Genomic DNA, 21,812 nt, shown 5'->3' with positions numbered 1-21,812 from the left:
TCTCAGGTTTCTTCCCAGTTCAGTGTACTCTCACGCCCTCCCCGCCAAACCCCAGCTAGGATTCTATGGCTATGGATTTAGACTGAACCTCTAGGGTCCCAATCCAGGGGGCCAGGGCTCTCCAGGAAATGGGTCTGTAAGAGGAAAAAAAAATCATACTTCAAACAGCCCTAGGATAAGTGAGGGTCAGTAGTAAACAAGCATCATTCTTCATAAATTAGTACTGATACATAGCCAGAACCCTTCAGGGGAAAAAAGGGACTCTTTTTTTAAACAGCAAGTTTCTTTCTCTTTAAAGGAAAATTGCCAAGGATGCAGAAGGAAATGAAGATGATCAAAGATGAGGATGTGCACTTCAGTCTGGGTGTGAAGAGAGCTCCCTCCTTTCCCCACTGCCTGCAGCCAGTGGTTTCCCGAGGGAAAGCTCCCCAAAGGCACCCCTTCCCAGAAGCTCTCCGGGGGCCTTTTTCCCAATTTCGGTATGAGCCTCCTCCCGGACACCTAGACGGATTCCCGGGGGTCTTTGAAGGAGGAGGGTCCCGGAAACGGAAGAGCATGCCCACTAAGATGCCGTACAACCACCCCGCGGAAGAGGCCCCTCTCTCCCTCCACTCTGAGGAGAGCAAAAACCAAGGCCCTCCGAGCCTCCCTCTGCTCTTTCCGCAGCCCCCGCGCCCCAAGTATGACTCGCAAATGATCGACCTGTGCAACGTGGGCTTCCAATTCTACCGCACCCTGGAACACTTGGGGGGCAAGCCCGTCAAGCAGGAGCCCGTGAAGCCCAGCGCCGTGTGGCCCCAGCCGGCCCCGTTCCTGCCCACGCCCTACCCCTACTACCCCAAGGTGCCCCCGGGGCTCATGTTCCCCTTCTTCATGCCCTCGGCCTCCCCCTTCCCCTTCGGCCGGCACACCTTCATGCCCAAGCAGCCCCCGGAAGCGCTGCTGCCGCGCAAAGCCGAACCTCCGGAGAGCGAGGATACCAAGCAGAAGGTGGAGCGGGTGGACGTGAACGTGCGCATCGACGACAGCTACTACGTGGACGTGGGCGGGGCGCAGAAGCGCTGGCAGTGCCCCACCTGCGAGAAGTCCTACACCTCCAAGTACAACCTGGTCACCCACATCCTGGGCCACAGCGGGATCAAGCCGCACGCGTGCACGCGCTGCGGGAAGCTCTTTAAGCAGCTCAGCCACCTGCACACCCACATGCTCACCCACCAGGGCACGCGGCCCCACAAGTGCCAGGTGTGCCACAAGGCCTTCACGCAGACCAGCCACCTGAAGCGCCACATGATGCAGCACAGCGAGGTGAAGCCGCACAACTGCCGCGTGTGCGGCCGTGGCTTCGCCTACCCCAGCGAGCTCAAGGCCCACGAGGCCAAGCACGCCAGCGGGCGCGACAACATCTGCGTCGAGTGCGGCCTCGACTTCCCCACGTTGGCCCAGCTCAAGAGGCACCTCACCACGCACCGCGGCCCCATCCAGTACAGCTGCTCCGAGTGCAACAAGACCTTCCAGTACCCGAGCCAGCTGCAGAACCACATGATGAAGCACAAGGACATCCGGCCCTACATCTGCTCCGAGTGCGGCATGGAGTTCGTGCAGCCCCACCACCTCAAGCAGCACTCGCTCACCCACAAGGTACCGTGGGCTCTGCCGGCCCCGGGGGCGGGCACTTGGGGAGCAGGCGCAGAGCCCCTGGTAGGAGCGGGGTGGAGGGGGCCAGGGGCCCTTCGCTGCCCTCCGCTTAGGACTGGAGGGGCAAGGGGCTGCTTCCCTGAGTCCTCACCTCCTTTCTCCCCTTGGTTGAGACACCAGCAAGCAAGTCCTTTCCCATCCAGCCTTCTAGAGTCTAAGATGGGCCTCGAAATAAATAATGTGGCCAGTTTGGAAAGGAGGGTGAGGAAGGCCGAAGGAAACAACAGGTTCTTGTGCTGTTGCTTCTTAGCCTCCTACAAACCCTAAAATTCAGTGTCTGGAAACCTCATCCAGGGCACTAGCACGAGTGTGTTCTTAGGCCTCATTTACCCAAAACCAGCTCTGTGCCTGGGATATACTCATCAGAGCCTTCTTCTAAATACTTCTATTGGTCCTTTGCTGCTGGAGCAGTGGCTACATTTTGGGTTGTTTTCTCCCTTCGCTGTGAGAACTGCTTCATATGCATATGGTTCTGGGTCCAGCAAGGCCTGTGCTTCCTCTAGCAGAGCCCCTGGCTGGTTGCCTGCAGTGCCCTGTGGTGTCTTTTGTGGGAGGCATGAGATAGCATCCTTCTGTTTGCTTTGGTTTTATCTTCCCTGGGCTCAGGTCTTTAACGGGGGAATACAGGCCCAGGGTTCTAAGCTCAGCCTAGTCTGCAAGCAGAGCTCTGGAGACAGGCAGGATGAACTAAGGCCAGGCCCCAGTCGTATCCCAGAAATCTTACCCCGCTAAGCTGACTTGGGTTGGCTTCGAGCTTCCCCAGAGAGGAACTTTGCCCCACTGACCTCTACCCTCACGCTTTTGACCTCAAGTGGTTTTCTTGGCAGAAGAGACTTCTAGTAAGCCAGCGATTTTTTTTTTTTTTAAAGATTTTATTTTTTTATTTATTAGTCAGAGAGAGAGAGGGAGAGAGAGCAAGCACAGGCAGACAGAATGGCAGGCAGAGGCAGAGGGAGAAGCAGGCTCCCTGATGAGCAAGGAGCCCGATGTGGGACTCGATCCCAGGACGCTGGGATCATGACCTGAGCTGAAGGCAGCTGCTTAACCAACTGAGCCACCCAGGCGTTCCTAAGCCAGCGTTTCTAAAGCACTCTTTAGCTCAGAAAGGTCAGTGGAGGACTTTGCCCAGCCAAGATAGTATCTCTACTCTGCCATAATGAGTTTCATTTGCTAGGCTAGGACACAACATGGGCATTTTTGGCTCTGCCGCAGAGGTGAAGTGGGTGGCTGCCTTGTGGGTAGTGTACCAACAGCTTCTGCCCTATTAAAGGCACCATCCGGACAGGAGGCACCTGCCTAATGCAGGAGCCATCAACAAAGAACCTGTGCTGAGATTCAGCCACAAAGGGGACCATATGCTGATTTCAGGGGCTCCTACATGCATGGAAAAGGAGCCAAAGATGCATTTTGGAACACAAAAAAATTCTGTAAGATAGTAGAAAATGAAGTAAAAATGGACAAAACAGCCTGGTATCTGAAATGTCGCATTTGAATTAGGAAGCTAAACACATTTTAATCCACAGTGTCAGCAAACAATGAGAGGTAGTATTTATTGAACACTTGCTGTGTCACAGGTGCTTTACTTCTCATTTGATCCTTGTCAACAACTCTAAGAGCTACCTGTGGGTATCTTTTTTTTTTTTTTTTAAGATTTTATTTTATTTATTTGACAGACAGAGATCACAAGTAGGCAGAGAGGCAGGCAGAGGGTGGGGGGGAAGCAGGCTCCCTACTGAGCGCTGAGCAGAGAGCCCAATGTGGGGCTCGATTCCAGGACCCTAGGATCATGACCTGAGGCGAAGGCAGAGGCTTTAACCCACTGAGCCACCCAGGCGCCCGTACCTGTGGGTATCTTTGCTCCAGATTTGCAAATGAAGGCACTGAGGCATGGGACAGTCACCCAGAATCCGGGAGTCCAACTTTTGAATGCTACTGTCACGTGTCCCCCTTCTCCTCATTTCTCTTCCTCACTTCTGACAATTCCCATGGGCTCTCTCTCTACGCTATCACTGATCCGCTTAGTGACACAGTCACTTCCTTTTTTCCCCAAGTTGTGTCCAGCCTTCCATTCACTGGAGTTGTAGGCCAGCCTACATGTGAATTTTACCTGGGACACTGAATTCTCTTTAGAGAATTCCAAAACCAGTGATAAGTAGACTCTTCTCCTTGGTTGCACAGACAAGTGTAGAGACAATCTTGAGAAGAAAGATGCTAAAGTAATGTTTAAAACCCATCAAGAACATAATTTTTATTAATTTTAAAATTTTAAACTCATGGCTTGAATATGCAACACCTTGTTAAAATTCATCTTCTTAGGAGGCCATTAAAATTTAGGTCTCTTCCTTACCATAGATTCATACTCACCTACAATCATCTAGACTCAAGAGTATTCCAGCTGGAAAGAGTCCCTGATTCTCATGACCCACCACCACATCTTGAGATGAGGGAGAGCCATCACCAGGAAAGGCCATGAAACTTGTCTGAAGTTACACAGCCAGTACATGACTGGGCAGAGACCTGGACTCACCCTTGCGTGCCATGGGCTCACCAGAACTGAGCCAGAACTCACCAGAACTCACCAGAACCATTCTTATCATGGCCCACATTAAAGAAATGGACATATAGGCAAAGAGACTCAGAGCTAAACTTGGAACTCCTCTCTCCCCAGGTCACTAAGGATACCAGATAATATGTGTTTTATAAGGTACAGTTATTAGCTAAGTAACTTGTTATAATCCTGTAACAACCTTAGTTTTAACACCATCATTCTCTAAGTTTTCCTTCTGAAAAGCCCTTTTGTGTTAAGATGGCTTGCAAATATCTTATCAGGAAAGCACTGGTGAGTCCAGAATAGATAATATAATGCTATGAGTCCCTGGGAGTGCTTTCAACTGAGGGCATTGATGTTTAGGTATTCAAACACTTCTCCATAAACAGCAAGGAAAGTAGAAAGTCTCCTTCTGTCCTGTTTTCTAATTTAGAAAGCTGTCCTCTGCCAAATTTCCCTATAGGACAGAAGCTAGCTGAGCTGAGCCTCCATAGCCAAATCACGTAGAGGTCACCGTGACCTGTAGGAGCCCAGGAGACTATTTCAAGAGGTGATTATCAAATTGTAATTTATTCAAGTGTGCATATGAATTGTTCTTCTGGGATTTTCAAGTCCATTAATGAGAAGGCAAGGAAACATTGGTTTTCATATGAGAAATGACGTTATCACTTGAGGAGGTTTATTTTTCCATTATCAGGAAAGGTGGATTATAGAATCATTTCACATATCATTCCATAGTGCTCTTACCAAAATCCTATTAATGCCCAGAACTGTTACTGTAGAATTAACCCCTGTAGCAGCAGGAATAAGAGTTGTAGCTTTCTTTTCCTCTAAAGTTCTGGCTTAGTTCCTGGTTTTCAGAAAACAAAAAAAGAGTATGTAAGCAACACTTTTCAAGAAAACAGCAATTCACAAGGCTAATGCCACACCATTTGGGACTCAGCATCTGTCACCAAGCTTTTCATGGACTTGTGTGGCAAAGAGAAAAATGAAGACAATAATTCTGATGAAAGAAAGCGTGTTACCTGCTAACCACAGCATGTTTGGAATCTTGCTTCCCTCCAGGGCGTGAAGGAACACAAATGTGGGATTTGCGGGCGGGAGTTCACTCTGTTGGCCAACATGAAGAGACACGTGCTGATCCACACCAACATTCGCGCCTACCAGTGTCACCTCTGCTACAAGAGTTTTGTGCAGAAACAGACCCTCAAGGCACACATGATCGTCCACTCTGATGTAAAGCCTTTCAAATGCAAGGTGAGCAATGGACCCCAGGAGGGATACGGGTGGGGAGGACTCAGAAGGTTATGCTAATGCCCTGTGGGGGAGAATCTCTGGGAAACTTTCTACTTGCTTCATCCGTGGGGTCACCCAGGCTCAGAGTAGGTCTGTGGCCAGCCCCAGGCCCATCTGCTGCTCTGTTCCTCCTTGCACCACCTATGCTCACACCAGGCCTTAGCTGGTCCCTGAGAAGCCTGCCCTGTTTGTCTTACTGTGGAATCAGACTGTGCAGGGGAGGATGGAGCTAGTAAGGGAGGTCTGAGGATGGAAGGCCCATTTGGGGAATGAGGTTGTTAGAGGATGAAGGTGATGCGGAGAGTTCCCATTCTAGAAAGGAACAGTTGGGTATAGTCCTCTTCTCCTTACAAGCCAATGAGTAGAATAGAGAAAGGAGTCAGAGAGGCTTCTAGCACTGCCCCTCCCTTCTCATAGCTCCTCTCTTGCCCTCCTGACACTTGGACTGAGCCATGTAATTTGAGGGCAGGTCTCCCAAGCAAGATGAATGAGATTCTGAGGTTAGCCCCTCTGATGACCTTAGAAATACTTGTTTGGGTCAAGGTGAGTGCAGTCATTTGAAGTGTTTCCCATTTGTTCCTAAGTACCATGGAGTGCAAGGACTGAGCACCTTCATTAAAATGTCTGTATCACGTTAACTTGTTGGATTTTTATTTTATCAGCAGAGATCACATGGGAGCTGGAGATTTGTAAAACTCAAAACAGTGACTGGTATTACTTAGAAATGCTTGGGTTTTCCAGACTCTTCCCCACTCTTCCCATCCCCTCCTCACATTGTTCCCCTTCTCCACCTCCAGAGTGAGAAGGAATTTTGCTGAGGATTGGGTAATTTAATTCAAGGAATGCACAGACATGTGTCATCCCCATGGTGAAGAGAGGGCTGAGGGGGAAGGAGAGGGGAATCACAACTTCAGTTAGAGCCTCTCTGTTTGAAATGAAGTTTTTCTTCTTAGTCACTGTATGTCTGATGGGGTCCCCATGATATGCTCCATCCATCCAAGGGGCTGTTCCTCCTTTAATCCCTCTATAGCATGTCCCCTGCCCCCCCCCCACTTGAAGGAACCCCCTGTGAAGCAAACTGCTTTCCTGTGTTGGCCGCTCCTGGACAGGGTGAGAGGGGTCAGGAACCAGAGCTTCCCTAGACCTCTGTGAGCATTCTCTGGAGGTGGGGGAGGGAGGTTTCTCCCTCCAGCCCTTTCCTGCCACCCACTTGTGTTTCCCCTCTTTTCCTTCAAGTTCCCAGTGGTTTGAAAGTCAATTTATGTCCATCTTGAGTCATCTGAGCTCAAGGGGGAGGAAGCTGCCTGCAAACGGGGATACATGATTCATAGTGCCTGGAGCAAAATGAAAATATGAGGGCCCTTGTTCAAACATTATGAAGAATTTCAAGGTGGTAAACTCAGGACTCTTGAGTTGGGGCCTGTGTGACTGCATTGGTCACATGTCCATGGAGCCAGTCCTGGCAGCATGAGCCTGGGGATTCCACCCACCTCTTTGCTCTCTCATTAGACACCTTGATTTCCCTCCCACTTCCCACTTGAGCCCTTGCTTTTAACAGAGCTGTTCCTGCCTGCTAGGGGTTTGCTGTCTCCTACAGTGGGGGTGCAAACAGGCACTGTCGGTCACTCCTCATGCGTTACACTGAGTTTACTCTTGGGTTTTAAGCATGAACTGGGTTTTCTATCTTATCAACCGGTGGCTGAACATGTACCTTGTTAAAACATGAAGGGAGTCATGCTTGCTGTCCCTTCCATACGTGTTCAGTCCAACCAACTCCCACTTCTACCTCATCAATTCAGGTCCAGCAGTAGTGGTTAAACCAGGCGGAAAATATCTATGAAACAAGGGATATGTCAGGGAGCACAGCAGCGACAGGAAAAGGGCTTGCAGGCTGGGTTTGACCTGGGGATGCAGAGGCAGTTCTGTGTGCCTACCTCAAGGGCCTCAGAGGGGCCTGGAGGATTTCTTGAACCAGGTGGTATCTGAGGGTTTAGAAGGCTCTCTCTGGTACCAGTGTCCAGAAGATTGCACATGGTAGTGCAAACTGGGCCCAATGATCAGTGAGCCAGTCCTGCTCAATGCTTTATGCCTCCCCTCGTCCTCCATCCACCCCAGTGATGGTGCACCATACAGGGCTCAACAGGCACCTGAAGTTCCACTCCATGGTTTAGAAACTCAATGTGACCTCTCCTTGAGTGTGCATTAGGCTCTAGATGTATGCTCACACCACCAGCTTCCACAAAAGAGTCCTGCAGGTTGAAATGCCAGCTCTGAGATGATGTATACAGTTTATATTCTTCAGTGGCAGATGGGCCTGTTGTGGGAATTAGATGAGTTATCTGCAGAAACCATCCTGGTTTTCCCAGGAGACCAAACTATGGGTCAGGAGGTTGCCTAGGAGAATGTGTCTATCTGTAGAAAAAACAAGTTGTCGTTGAAGGGTATTTTGTCAAACAGGTGGCCCTTCTCCATTCTTAGACATCTCTGAAACAAGAACAGGTATCCGTCATCTCACTGAAGAGCCTTCTACTTCTGGGAAGGTGTCAGAAGCATCTCCCTTTCCCCATCTCCCTGTCCCCATGTTCCTGCCAAGTGCTCCCCTGGTTGGTATCCTCTTTGTGTCATCACCTTTCTTCATTTCAAAGGAATTTCAGCACATGTCTGAGTTTCCAGAGTATGTGACAGGGCTCTGTGTGTTTGTAAACTAGCTCCAGATCCCACTGTAGGACTGGGCCATCTCGAGATGGTGTCCTACCATATGCTGGAGGGCCATGTGCTCATCGCTACAAAATTCACAGCCAGTGAGAGATGAGTGGCTGGCTGACTGCATAGTGATGTTGGAGAAGAGGCCCAGAAAATGAAACCCAAGGTTTCTCACGGGTAACAAGGAGGAGATAGTCTCTTTTCATGATTGGCATGGCTGGAAAAAGAGGCAGACCTTGCTCCAATCATGCTCTAAGAGTTAGCTTTGTCTCTTTGACCCAAAACCTTGTAAAAAGGGGAGATTGTTTATGTAACAGGTTCTACTCTCTCAGGTTTCTCACCACTAAAAATCCTGGCTAACCTAGAAGTCTGGCCCCTGTTGTAACCTGGCCTGGCTCTCTCTGGCCCCATGCTCAGTGGACACAGCTGTCCACAACAAGCAGAACATTCGCTCACTGTGAGATTAAGCATTAACAATGGGATGGAAAATCAGAGGAGAGGAAAGATTTTCCATTCTATATTTCTTTTTTTTTTTCCTTAAAAAAAATTACTGCCCTTCTGGGCTCTTTTGCTATTGGCTTCACTTTTGGACTCCCTGCTTCTTGGAGCCAGCTGGAATAGCTCCAAAGACCTGCGCCTCTAGACTTGAGCCATGTTTCACAAATATGCTTCCCAGATTCTGCGTAAGCACGCAGGGGTTGATCGGGATGCTATCCTTGTAGCAGCCACACTCCATAATAGCAAAGAACCAGCTGCCGTCTTTGGGAAACCTGTCCAGGAAAAGCAGCCATCCAGAGTTTCCGGGACAAATTCTCCTCTGAGATGGGTGAAGCCGGGAGCTGCCTAAGTTATGAGTCACCAGGTCATCTGCAGCCTCGTCTGAGGCAGAGGCCTGAAGGCGGAGGGCAGAGTTGATAGAAGAGGAGGAGGTCTCCTTGGAAAGGGTCCCCACCGCCTTTGCCACCGTGGCTCTGCTTCCCGTTCCAGCTCTTGGAGGCCCCGTGGGGGACAAACCAGAGGGGGACTTTTAGGGGCCCAGAACTTTGGGTCAGGGCTCTCAGACTGGCATGGAGAGAGTTAAGGCAGTGACCAGATAGCAGCCTTTTGGCAGCACAGCCCTCCTCAGCAGAAGGAAGGATATAGCTGTATGAACTGCCTGCTTCACAATGCCTCACATGTCCCCAGGGGCCCGCCTGCAAATAGATTTCATCTTGCTTTCTCTTGTACTTTTCAAAGCTTCCTGTTTTCTCACGGTCCTTTTGGACAGTTTACAGTCTCTCTCTCCCTCCCTCCCTCTCTCTCCCTTTGAGGAAAGGAACACCCTTCTTATTAAAAGAGAGAGAGAGAGAGAAGAATGTAAGGGAAGGGCAGCTGAGCAGAGGCCATTCTCCTCGGCTGCAGGCTTCGGCTCTTTGACCTTTTCTCTTAGAATAGGAAAACACAGGCTTCCTGGTGTATCACAGTCCTCAGGCTCAGAGTAGCTGGTTGGCACGAAGTGGCGTGCCTCTTCTCGGCTCTGTGGGCCTCTGGCCCAGGGTGGCCTACTGCCATCACCTCGTCTCTGCACGCAGCCGGCTTCTTGGTGTCGCTGGCTGTCCACATTGTCACTGCAGCTCACGGGAAGTGGCCTGAGGTGCCTCCAGGCCCTGGACAGGGAGGGAAGGGGTATGAGGAGGCCAGAATCTGGATAAGTGAACTGGGCATCGGCCAGTTATTAAAAGGGCTGAGGATTGGGGAGCCACGGAAAGGGCTCTCCCAAAGGCTGCAATTCAGGATGAACTTCTCTTTCCAACCACATTTCTCAGTGTGGGGTCAGACACAGCTCCTTCCATTTCTGTATGCCTCAAGTGACCTGGTGACTATTTACTCAAAGGACTCCTTACTTCGTCCTCCTGTTAATATTTCCTCCAAATAATTGGTTTAAAAAACACTCTTCTCTCTAAAGATCTCTCGATTTCCAGAATGTGAGAGACTACTATGTACATGATAATGATGCTAATATTTACTGTTTAGCAAGCCCTTTACATGAATTATCTCATTTGATCCTTACAACAACCTTCATAAGAAACTATTATGGTCATTGACATTTTACAGAAGAGAAAATGGAGCAAGTTCTCTCTCCTTCTGTGGTCTCACCATCACCTCTCTGCTCTGCTATCTCCAAACCTAATGATTCACACAGCCCACTTTTAAAGGATGGTTCAAAATATTTGTTCCAATTTTCTATTAAATGTTGAGGTCCCCCTCCATTTAAAAAGTAAGCATAAAAGTGGGTCTTTGATGAAAAAGTGAGATTTGAGGTCAGAGGCACATGAATACCCCTCATTAGAGCAACCGAGAGTTCAGGAGGGGCAGACCCCTTGAGATGACCACCTGCACCATGAAATCTGAGACTTCACCATTCCAGGAGCTTCCTGTATTGACAGCTGCCCTAATTTAATCCCCCACAGACCTTGGCAGGAGATGATTCAGCAAGTCTTGACGTGGGTAAGCTCTTAGCCGCATATCTCATGATTATAAGGGGCCTAGACATAGACTAACTGCATTTCCCAGGAGAAGAAACTAGCATTTTGGTGATCCTCCCCGACTCTTCTTCTTTCTTCCCATCTACTTCCCCTTCTCTACTGTAATGACTCTTCTTGGAGCTCACATCTCAAACCCCACCCGAGGGTGCCATCTTCAATTCACCCAGTTCATTTTCTCTGGCCTCTTTTCACTAACAGGGAATGATGGGACTCTGAATTTCACAGACATAAAGTACCTTCTACAATCATCTATTGTCATGTGAGGATGGTCTTCTGAGAAAGAAAAAGAGGCCAGATATTCTGGACAAGGACCAAAGGGTTTTGTGGAAGGGTCAGAAGTTGAAAGGAAGAAGCTAAGGGTTTCTACCACAGAGATGTGAATAGTGTCTAGTATCTCAGGTCCTGAGTACTTGTCCCTATCTATCCTTCTCCCACTAGGGATTCTGGTTTATGAACTAGTGTGTATAGGGCTTATACGTATTTTAGTGGGAGAAAGGAAGATATTTGGTGATGGCTGCTTTTTGGAATTTTTGCATGGGGTAGTGATATTTTCCTGACTTGTTTGCTTCTTCCTGCAACTAAATACTTAGGTATTTATTAAGTGTTACTGTGTGGATAACTCTGTGCTTGATCCTGAGGCTGACCACAAAGATAAGGAAGGTACCCCTTGCATTTCAGAAAATAACCTAGGGCTCCTTTAGTGCCCCGGACATCTTTCTGAGTTGACACACCTTCCTTCAACCCTGCAAAAGCTTTCCATTGGTGGGCCCGATAGGCTACCATAAACCATGAAGGGTAACTCTGATATATAAACAGTTAACGTTACCAACAGCACAGAAATAAGTCTCCTCTACCAGTCACTCTCAGATAATATAGCTGACCAGTAATCCCATCCCCCACTGTGGACCTTCCCCAAGCCATATGCTTTGAGTTCAGGGGACAATATCACTTTAATGTCCTGATATACTCTTGTACCACTAAAAATGTCCCACAATGTTTAGGAGTGAATGAATTGAGTCAGAAAAACATTATGGTAGAAAAACACACTGGGCTATATTAAAGGATCATAAAATGTGGCTTGTTTAAAGCTAAGAAAGAATGTGGAAATTACTTATCGGTAGCCATTCTGGTGTGTGCACACCTCTCTGTGCATTGGGGTGGGAGTGGGTTGGGTTGGGGAATGGGGAAAGGGAAGTGGGACCTCAGAGCAGGTGAACTGCATTATTCCTCTGACCCTCAAGTCACAGTAGCTGTGGCAACAACAAATAGTTGGTCATTACCACAACGGTGATCACGATGTTGCCTGTAGATTAAGGTTGAATAAAGTCCCTGAAAATAATGAAGAGATTTTATTCTGTATGAACACAAAAACAAACAGCACCCTATACATTCCTCAAGGTTAGGCTAAAATTCCATCTCCTTTATAAAAACCCTTTCAGACAAGTCCAGCTTCTAATACCTTAGCAACTAGAGATAATAACTAAAAGCAGAATCTCCCCTTTATAGGAACCAAGTCCAGAAGGCACCCATCTCTTCAATTTTGTCTCGATTAAACTACCATGAGACCCATTCAAGCTTGGACTAGTGTAGTAGTCTAATCTTGCAGCCTTCTGCTCCTTTCCTCCTATGTGTCTTATGCTTAACCACCCAGGGTTTGTGTTGTTTTCAGATCTTTTGTGGCAACCTCACTCCAAATAATCAGGAACCATCCCACAAACCAAAGGAGATAAACTTTTTCTAAAAAGACTCATGAGTGGAAATACCTAATATAGAATCTCTAGACTTAAAGCTTGCTTTCCTCCCTAGCCAGGAGGGAGAACTAGATAAACTAAGTGAAGCTAATAAATAGTACTGTACCAGAACTTCCACACACGTGCAAAGCTGAGTTACAGATTGATTCATCTTACCAAATCGTCTCTATTGAGAATAAAAGAAGGCAAGTGTCCATCCCACATGCAGGGCTTCTCCCCAGGACATTAAAATTAGACCAACACTCCCAGCCTTTTCCCTCTTGGGTCACCTTTTCCCCATGAATGTGGTGTGCAGATGCTCTGAATACCGAGCGTGGGACACCAGTATGCCAAATTCATTCTTGCCAGTAAGGAAGTTAAAAGGGGAAAAAAGTACTCAAAACCCTGAAACATGAATCATTTACAAATACAGAACCAATTATTCATTATCCATGCGAGGATTGTCTGTGACAAAGTTGTCATCCCAGCTGGCTGTCTCTTACCACCCAGCATTCTTTTCGTCTGGCCTCCCAAGGTCACTGTTAGGTCTACCCATTTTGCAGGGCCAGCTTAACTCTTACTTCCAAGGCCGCCTGAATGAAACAGTGCCTTCATTAATAAACATTCCATTCAGAATCCACAACACTGTCCCTGAAAATCTCTCTCTGTGAGAAAGGAAAACTGGTGTCAGCTCAGGGGACACTGTACCCCAAGACCTCTCTCCAAGCCATCTCTCCCCTCATCTCAGTGCCCTCACAACATGGGCCTCCAAGGTTGGAGAGGGAAGGAAAATGTTCCTCCCTTAACTCTGGCCTTAGCACAGACAGAAAACCTTCTTTCTCTTTTTTCCCTGCACAGCCAAGGAAGGGCTGGATTCTCCAAACCCTTCTTACAAAAGAAGTTGGAGAACCACCGTTCTAACCCAACACACATCTGCACTTTGTTGGAAAAAGAAATGACAAAAGGACAAAAAGAAAGAAACAAATAAAACACATTTACTTTTTGTATAGCTGAGATAATATTTTCAGTACTTCAAATCTCTGCCCACAGACAAGACGCATTCCTTCCTTTAGGTCTCTATTTGTTTCTTCTAATTTTGACACCCATCCCCACAAGAAGCCAATTAAAAAATTAGAAAGACATTGCACGATACAGTCTAACAAAAAAATTATGTTGAGGGTACACAGGATGGTGTGGTGTTTGACCATATGGCCTCTGGTGGCTAGTGGCCTTAGTTCATTTTCCCAGCTCCAGCACCCATTATCTGTGTGCCTTGGCCAAAGTGCCTTCATCCCTCAGTTTGCCCGTCTGCAAAATGGGAGTGATAACAGCACCCAACTCAGGGGACTGATGTGGGAATTAGATGTGATACTCTACAGCGGCCTTGGGACAGTATCTTCTATGCTATAATGCTCCATAAGCATTAAACAAGCGATCATATACTTGCTCTTAAAGTGAAGCATACTTGGAGACTTGCTTTTCAGATCAGCCTTTCTCCTTTTCTACAGCTTACATTAAAATGAAGCTGTAATAGTTTTGCGAGTTTTGCCTTATGTTTAATGTAATAGGGACACAATCTCAGGAGTCCATCCCTACCGGCTTCCCCTCTGAACCTAGGCACCATCTAGGCCCTCCCTAATGTCACTGGGGACCTTTCACTTGGAGGTCACTTCAAATGCCAGGATCCCCACAAAGTCAAAGCACGTCCATCCTTACTCAGGCCCGGGTGTGGGATCATCTGGCAGGGCCCACCACCGCAACTGACCTGTCTTCCCCTCATCATTGTTTCTGACAGCTGTGTGGAAAGGAATTCAACCGGATGCACAACCTCATGGGTCACATGCACCTGCACTCCGACAGCAAACCCTTCAAGTGTCTTTACTGTCCAAGTAAATTCACCCTAAAGGGGAACCTGACACGCCACATGAAAGTCAAGCATGGGGTCATGGAGCGGGGCCTCCATTCTCAAGGTAATCTCTCCTCCAGGAAGCACCCAAGGCTGCTGAGACCAGTGGATAACAAAAGGGAGCTGAATTTGTTTTTAGGGGGCTTTACTTTGGGGGGCTATTCCTATTGTTGAAAAGGGATCATAATTTTCAAGACCACAGCAGAGAAGGAAGAGGCTTACAACATGACTATAACAAATACAGTGCCACTATCTGAAGGTAGTATGTAGAAGTGAATTATAGAGGAGAAATTGGAATATCAGAATGATGCCAGTCAGTACCGTTATTAGTTTTGGCTCCTGACACCACATTAGGTGTCTTGGCTCCTTCAATCTTTCAACAGCTCAGGGTGAGAGGAACTTCTATTACCCCCATTTTACAGATGGGAGTAACTGAGGCTTCATGACTTTCCCAAAGCTGCTCAACTCAAAAGGGGCAGAGTCAACATTTGAATACAGACCTTTCCAACCCTAAAGCCTTTAGTGGGTCTTTTTCATCGCTCTGCAGTTAAAGAACATGTGATTTTTCTTTCCTTTCTAAGAAACAGGTCTCTGTAAGCTCCTCGTTGGCAGAAGTGTGTGTGTAGCAGGCTAGGGTCAGTGTTCACAACCAGAGGCACCCAGGGACAGTTTTCCTGCTTGGTGGGGCTAACTGGCCCGTATGCAGAGCAAGCACCACCGCCTCCCACACTGAGGCCTCACTGAACTGATAAAACGTTCTTACCTCTTTCATTTTCTCACTCCCAGGCCTTTAGACGCCAAGAGTCTATGTTCCCGATCTGCTAAATTCAGCAGGTTGCTCTCTAGTTCCTTAATCAACTGGTCCTTCAACAGACAGGCAAGAAAGAAATGCACCTCTATCCCAAACAGCACACTACGTGCTGACAAAAAGACTGGGGAAGTGAGACCATCTTTGCTCCCTGGAAGGTCCATGTACGGGAGAGCAGACACACAGTGATGTAACCTACGAAATCCTATGACCTGCTGTTTTCTGATACAGCTGTGATGACAGCACAGACTGTTTGTGCCCACAGTTTCACAGACTAGCCTGTGTTAGTCCCGTTTTATATGAGGAGACCAAGATCAAGAGGCACTATAAAGCGTTCAATGTCCAACACCAAGTCTGAAGGCAGAACTGGGATTCCAACTGCCAAATTTCTGAATGAAGCCAGTGCTCGCTACACTCGGTGAAAACGTGGGGTGATCCGTTCATGTTAGCTGCTTCTCCTACCCCTTCTCAGAGGTGGTCAAATAGGCACACGTATTCATAAATATGATACTCATGTATACCCACAGCATGAAACAGAATGATGATAGCTTTTCTGGTTTTCATGGCACCCACTGAGCTCACACTGCTCCTGATGGACAAGGAGCTGTGGCCATCGCAAAACAAAGCCTAGAGTTTATGCAAAAGCCCTGAAAAAATTCTGGTTAAAAAACAAAAGCCATTTTCTTTCTCCAAATTGGTTTTCTCCTGAATTATTCTTTGCATCTCTAGTTGTCTGAGCCAATTTCCAACATAGGCCTGGATTTTTCCAGAAGGTGAAGTTTGTTCAATCACCGGGGCTGGGGACAGAAGGCAATGAGGAGACTGTCCTCCATTTGAGAACCTAACCTGGTCACTGTATCTTACCCCAATTGGGGGCTTAAATCCTAAAAAGCACCTAACGACTCTGTCATTCTTTTGGAAAAATAAAGAGCATCACTATATATCAGAGAGATGCTTTGAAAGTTAACAGACTTTCAACAATTTTAATGTTTTCATCTACAAAAGGTGTTAGCACTTTTTCACTCTAGTATTTGAAATGGCTCAAAAATCATGAGTCAGATTAAAAAGATCCTCCCTGTGCCCCTTATATGATCAAAGCTATAGACATCTCCATTGCCTGACAATATCATAAGGCAGGCTGAGTTGGACATCTGTCTCCTTTTTGTGCCCCCACCCTGGAAGCCTGATTGTCCCCACCTCCTCCTCAGGGCCTGGCTGCTGGCTTATCAGGAGCAGAGACCTTTAAGATCAAACCAGGCAGAGCCTTACCATGTGTTTGTTGGCTCCTGAAAAATCCCTCCCTGCAGGGCCCTCAAAATGAAACTCAAAGTGACAGCCTTTCACAGGGCTGTGCCCAACTCGAGATACTCGTGGTTGGACACGGGGGCTTTGGATCTCTCTGTGCCCTCTCTATCCTATTTCTGCTCAGGGGCTGGTTATGGTGGAGTGGCCTCCTTGGCCCCAAATGGTATACATATATTTTTCAAGATGAAAACATCTTTCTTATAGTTTTATTTTTTTCTCATGGCAAAATATATGCTCATGGAAAATAATGAGAAATGTATTAGAAGTGAAAAGAAAAAAATGTCAGAATCACTTAATATTTGAGATTTTGACATAAATCCTTCCATCTGTTTTTTGATGAAGATAGATAAAATTGGGACTACACTATAAATATATGTGTATATGATAAATATGTTTTTTACTTAAAATACATAGAATACCTTTTCATCACTACTAGTAGGTCTCTATATCTTCTACACATGGTTCATGTTATTATTCATCTAAATAAACCTCTATCATTTCAGTTTCACTGTAAAAAAAAAATGTGGTGATGAGCATCCTTATGCATTTTGTGCACCTGTCTATTTTCATAGTTTAAATCCTTAATGGTATAATTGCTAAGTCAAGCTATGCTTATTTTAAGCTTTTGGCACGTGTCGCCCAATTTACCTTAAAGGAGTTATACTGATGTAAACTACATCTATAACAAGGCCCATCTGTCCACAGTCTTACTGGGAATTTACTTTTATTTATTTTTATTTTATTTTAATCTAGTTTAATTTTTTTAAGTAGGTTCCACATCCAATATGGAGCCCAGTGTGCAGCTTGAACTCATGACCCTGAGCTCATGACCCTGAGCTCATGACCTGAGCTGAAGTCAAGAGTGGGATGCTTAACCAACAGAGCCTCCCAGGTGCCCCTGGGAATTTGTTTTTAAAATGTAAAATCAAACTATACTAAATGGCCCTGGGTACCACCCAATGACCCATTTTCACAGCTTTTCCTGGGGCCTGAATATTACTTTTGCTCTCACAGGTTTTGGAAGGGGGAGAATTGCCCTGGCCCAGACGGCAGGAGTACTCAGGAGTCTGGAGCAGGAGGAGCCCTTTGACCTTTCCCAGAAGCGTGGGCCAAAGGGGCCAGTGTTCCAGTCAGATGGGGAGAGTGCCCGGGGCAGCTCCTGCCATGAGGAAGAGGAGGAGGACACCAGCTGTGAGGTGGGAGGAGACAGCCCGGGCCTGGCGCCCCAGAGCAGGCAGCCCTGCACACCCCACAATCTACCCACACAGCCCGAGCAGGCTCCCAGGGCACTCGAGGACACCTGTGAGGAGGAGGAGGAGGAGGAGGACGAGGCCGAGGCCGAGGAGGACAAGCCAAAAGGAGAGCACCAGGAGAGGAACAAGGACAGCCTCGGGGCAGAGGGCAGCCAGGAGAGAGAATTGGCCCCCAGAGAAGAGTGTCTCCGCCTCAGGGCTCTGCAGAGTGCCCGGCGGGGGCCCTCCTTTTCTGATTACTTGTACTTCAAGCACCGAGATGAGAGTTTAAAAGAATTACTGGAGAGGAAAATGGAAAAACAAGCAGTGCTTTTAGGTATCTAAGTGGACAGTTTTAAAATTGCATTTGGAAAATGAGAACTAGGCAGCTCAAATATAACTTTCTGCATGAGCTGTCATTTGCTGGAGACCGGCGAATGGTGCAAATCTTTACAAATGGCTCAAGACTACATGACTGGGGGTTTATCCTCAGTCATGTAAATGCTTCTCAGGTCTTTCCCTGGGCCCTTGGTTTCTAACACCCATGCAGGGTCCTCCAGTGCTATTTTACACAACTCCACTATAATAGACTGTCCATATTCTAGATACCTAATTGCAAGCTGACACTGAGGTGCTTTTCAGAAATTCTGTTTTCCTTTGACTAATATGCAATACATGGTAAATTTCCTTTTAGTTGCAAAAATATGGTGCTTGATATGTTACCTTATTAATGATGATTTAGTTGAATGTGTGGAAGTAATAATCTTTTTCTAGATAGATAAAAATGTTAGTAGTTGTATATATGAAAATCACCTTTATTAAATAAGCCAACATACCAGAGACGACAAGGAGAGTGAGGTATTGAAGAGGATATTCTCAAGTAGTTGGTGCAGATATAAGAGAGAAAGTTAAAGAAAATACGAATTTTAGCTAATGAAAAACCAGCAGTACTTAGATTCCTGCCTAGGTCTGCCTCGTTTGACATCAGCTCACTTCATTAGATGTGGCATTTGGAGCATATTTTCAGAGGCCCCCAAAGTGGTCAGCACCTGCAGGCTAATCTCTTGTGTCCTCAGTAGAGCTCCCTCCTGGAGATCTTGCTCTGAGGCCCTAGGCCCCATAAAGTAACTGCAGAAGTTGTTGCCTTACAAGCAGTGGATTTCTCCTCAGCACTGGAACTAGGGGCGTGGGGAGGAAGCCTGGCCATCTAAGTGCTGCTTATTGAGACTATCAGAATAGCCATCAGCTCATTACTGCTAAGGGAGATGCTGGATTGTGTTCTCAATGCTGCCAGCATGTTAGAATCATCTAGGGGAACTTAAAAATATATATATCAATGCTGAGGTCTCAACCTCTGAGATTCTGATTTAGTTTGGCCTAGACCGGATCCCCAGCTCTGGTCTTTTCTAAAAGTCTTCCCCAGATGATTCTTCTGTGCAGGAAGATGGAGAAAGACCGACTAGGCTAATAGGGTGGTTCCCAAGACCCTTCCTTTGGACTCCATAAATATGTGTTTCTGGCTTCAGACTCATTAAAATACAGATCAGGAGACCTTGAAATCATACTGCTCGCTTAGGGCTTCTTACCTGATCTGGAAGAGTCTCACAAGGACACAGACACACGTATGTGTGCATGCGCGTACGTGCGCACGCACACAGACACACACACACACACACTCTGTAGAAACACACACTCTTTTTATTAGAAGATGATGCCTGTGATGTTTATGGTCACCTAATATGTTTAAAAATACATGGCCAGCCTACAGTGACTCGTTATCTCTCCCTAGATGCTTGAATCATGATTCTAGTGGGTGGCGATGACTGTCATGGGTGGGTGGAACCCAGCTGTAGGCTTTCCTTAGGCACGGGTGCCAAGTAAAGCAGGGGTCAAGGGACATCGCAGACTGACCATAAGCAGTAACCCTCTGGTACTGTGTCTGTGTTTAAGTAAAAACTGCCTCTTGGTTAGTAGTTTCAACTCTTACTGATAGAGCTAGGTACTGTTTCTTGTGTTGCTTTCTCTCCTCCTAAAGTTCCAGTACATTTCTTGAGAAGACCTGGCCCATCTCTGATGGCTGGATGCCAGCTTTTTCTCTTGGCCAAGGCTTCCCCCTGAGCCTCATCCACTTCTAATCATCCCCACCCCCCACCCTGCCCTCACTGTGCGCTTTGTCAATCCCTGACACATTTCTCCTGCCCCCTTGCCTAAAGCTCTTTCTTTCAACCTCACCACCACTGCAAAGTGCCAAAGCTGTTTGGGTTTCCTACCCACTCATCTCCTGAGGTCAGGCTCCTACAAAGGGTATGCTGAAGGGAATAGTGTGGGTTTCTGAGGGTACAAACCCAATTCTGTGCCGGGAAAATGTCCCAAGACCTCAGAGGCATGGCTTGCCTTCTGTTCATTATTAATATAGCTCATTAGTGCCTCTGGTAAAATCATGCAGGAGGCTGGCAACATGGTCTGTGAGGCCTCCAACTCTCAGGGTTCTGTCACAAGTTCATTCTCTCAGTAGCCTATAGTAATTGAAGACAGACTTCCATGGTGCTCTGGGTATGCCTTACCAGAACCAGGAAATCTAGATTACCAAACTCTAGTCTTTTCCAACCAAATGAATCATGTGAGAATGTTCGAGGATCAAGTTTATGTTGAGATGGAGAGAGTATGGTCTAGAATGGTGGTTTCCAAATTGTGGATTGAGGAGCCAGAGGTCCCTCTTAGGCCCCTCCGAAGCTGCTAGGGAAGAAGGAGAAACTCTCAGCTCTCACACCCACTGCACTCAAAGTGGCTCACATTTCATCTGTTTCTCATGTTAGCCTTCCAAGTAAAATTTCATTTTGAGGGAGAAAAAAGATGTCTAAGAAAAGTAATTTACAAAGTGTGAGGAAGTATATTATAAAGCCTGTTTTTAGTTCTTGACTCTGGGTATGAGAGACTTAATTAGATCTAGCCCAATGGTAAATATACATTGACTTTGTAAGAATTAAGGCTAAATCTTGGTTTTGTATGATATTGAGTGACCAGAATCCTGATTTGCCTGGACTGACCCTGGTTTATAACTCTGCCCCAGGAAAATTCTAAGAGCATCACCTCGACTCTCAAAAGTATCCCAGTTGGGGTGCCGAATTCTATGAACACCCATGCACAAGTGCAGAGCGAAGGGAAGGGTTGGCCAAACTGCCTACTGGGCTAATGAATAAGAGTGCAAACCTGAAGGACAGCACATGGGGATCACCCCGAGAGAATTCAGGGTAAAACCATCCAAGGTTATCAGCTCTCTAAGGGCTAGGGCAGCATAACATTCGCCTTCTTGTGACACTCTGAAAATAGGTCACTATCGAACGCTCTCCAGGATTTTGACCGCTGTCACTCTGAAACAGCCAAGTAACCAGCCAAGTGGCATATTTTTCTTTTATCCGTTTTCTTCAGGCCTATGATTACCTCCCTGTTTTTCCTTCTAATTCCTTCCATTCTTTCTTTAAAAAAAAAAAAATTTGACTCCCCATTGGCCATTAGACTGAGGCTGATCGTTCATAACCCCACAAGGGTAACTGGAATATTTGTATATGAGTAGCTGCATGAGAAAGTCCAATGTGCATACTGTATTTATTAAGCCCGAAAGGCATTTAATAAAATATTAACATTGCATTTTGAATCTTGATCTTTGCTTTGCTGGAACAAAATGTAACAGAGCTAACATTTAAAAATCCTTCACATATTTGGACAACATTACACCAAATGTTGATTTTGTACAGAACTCTGGCTTGCTATTTAAATACTAAAACTCCAAGTATGTAGTACCCCAAGTTGTGAATATCGCTTTCTGCTTCGGTGAAAAAGCAGTTTACCTGAAAATAGCATGTAACCTATATTTTGTTAATTTAAGCAAATAAAGACATGTTGAAAAGGCTGAGTCAATTATTTGCACATACCTGAAATTTTGCAAGGAAGCTACGATTATCAGTGTCTCACTCCTGCCCTTATCCCTTTTGCCAGGGTGGTTCCTTTTGGAGCTTCAACCCCAGGGATATACAGATTTTGGATTCTCCCTGTCTCAAGGCTTC

General features: G+C 46.6%; 1 protein-coding gene across 1 annotated transcript; it reads left to right on the top strand.

The window, feature by feature from the left end:
* Positions 1 to 312: 312 nt before the first annotated feature.
* LOC111155346 (zinc finger protein 366) lies at positions 313 to 21,643 on the top strand. Its single transcript, XM_022515498.1, has 4 exons — positions 313 to 1,638; positions 5,309 to 5,500; positions 14,293 to 14,467; positions 17,531 to 21,643. Exons 1-4 carry the CDS (start codon positions 313 to 315, stop codon positions 18,091 to 18,093), a joined length of 2,256 nt encoding a protein of 751 aa, XP_022371206.1. The 3' UTR covers positions 18,094 to 21,643.
* The last annotated feature ends 169 nt before the right edge of the window (positions 21,644 to 21,812 follow it).

The sequence above is a fragment of the Enhydra lutris genome, unplaced genomic scaffold (genome assembly GCF_002288905.1).
Source record: "Enhydra lutris kenyoni isolate GAN:26980312 unplaced genomic scaffold, ASM228890v2 scaffoldscaffold40, whole genome shotgun sequence".
In the NCBI taxonomy this organism is placed as follows: Eukaryota; Metazoa; Chordata; class Mammalia; order Carnivora; family Mustelidae; genus Enhydra; species Enhydra lutris.
The sequence above is the reverse complement of the archived record's forward strand: the minus strand, read 5'-3'. Positions and strand labels throughout refer to the sequence as shown.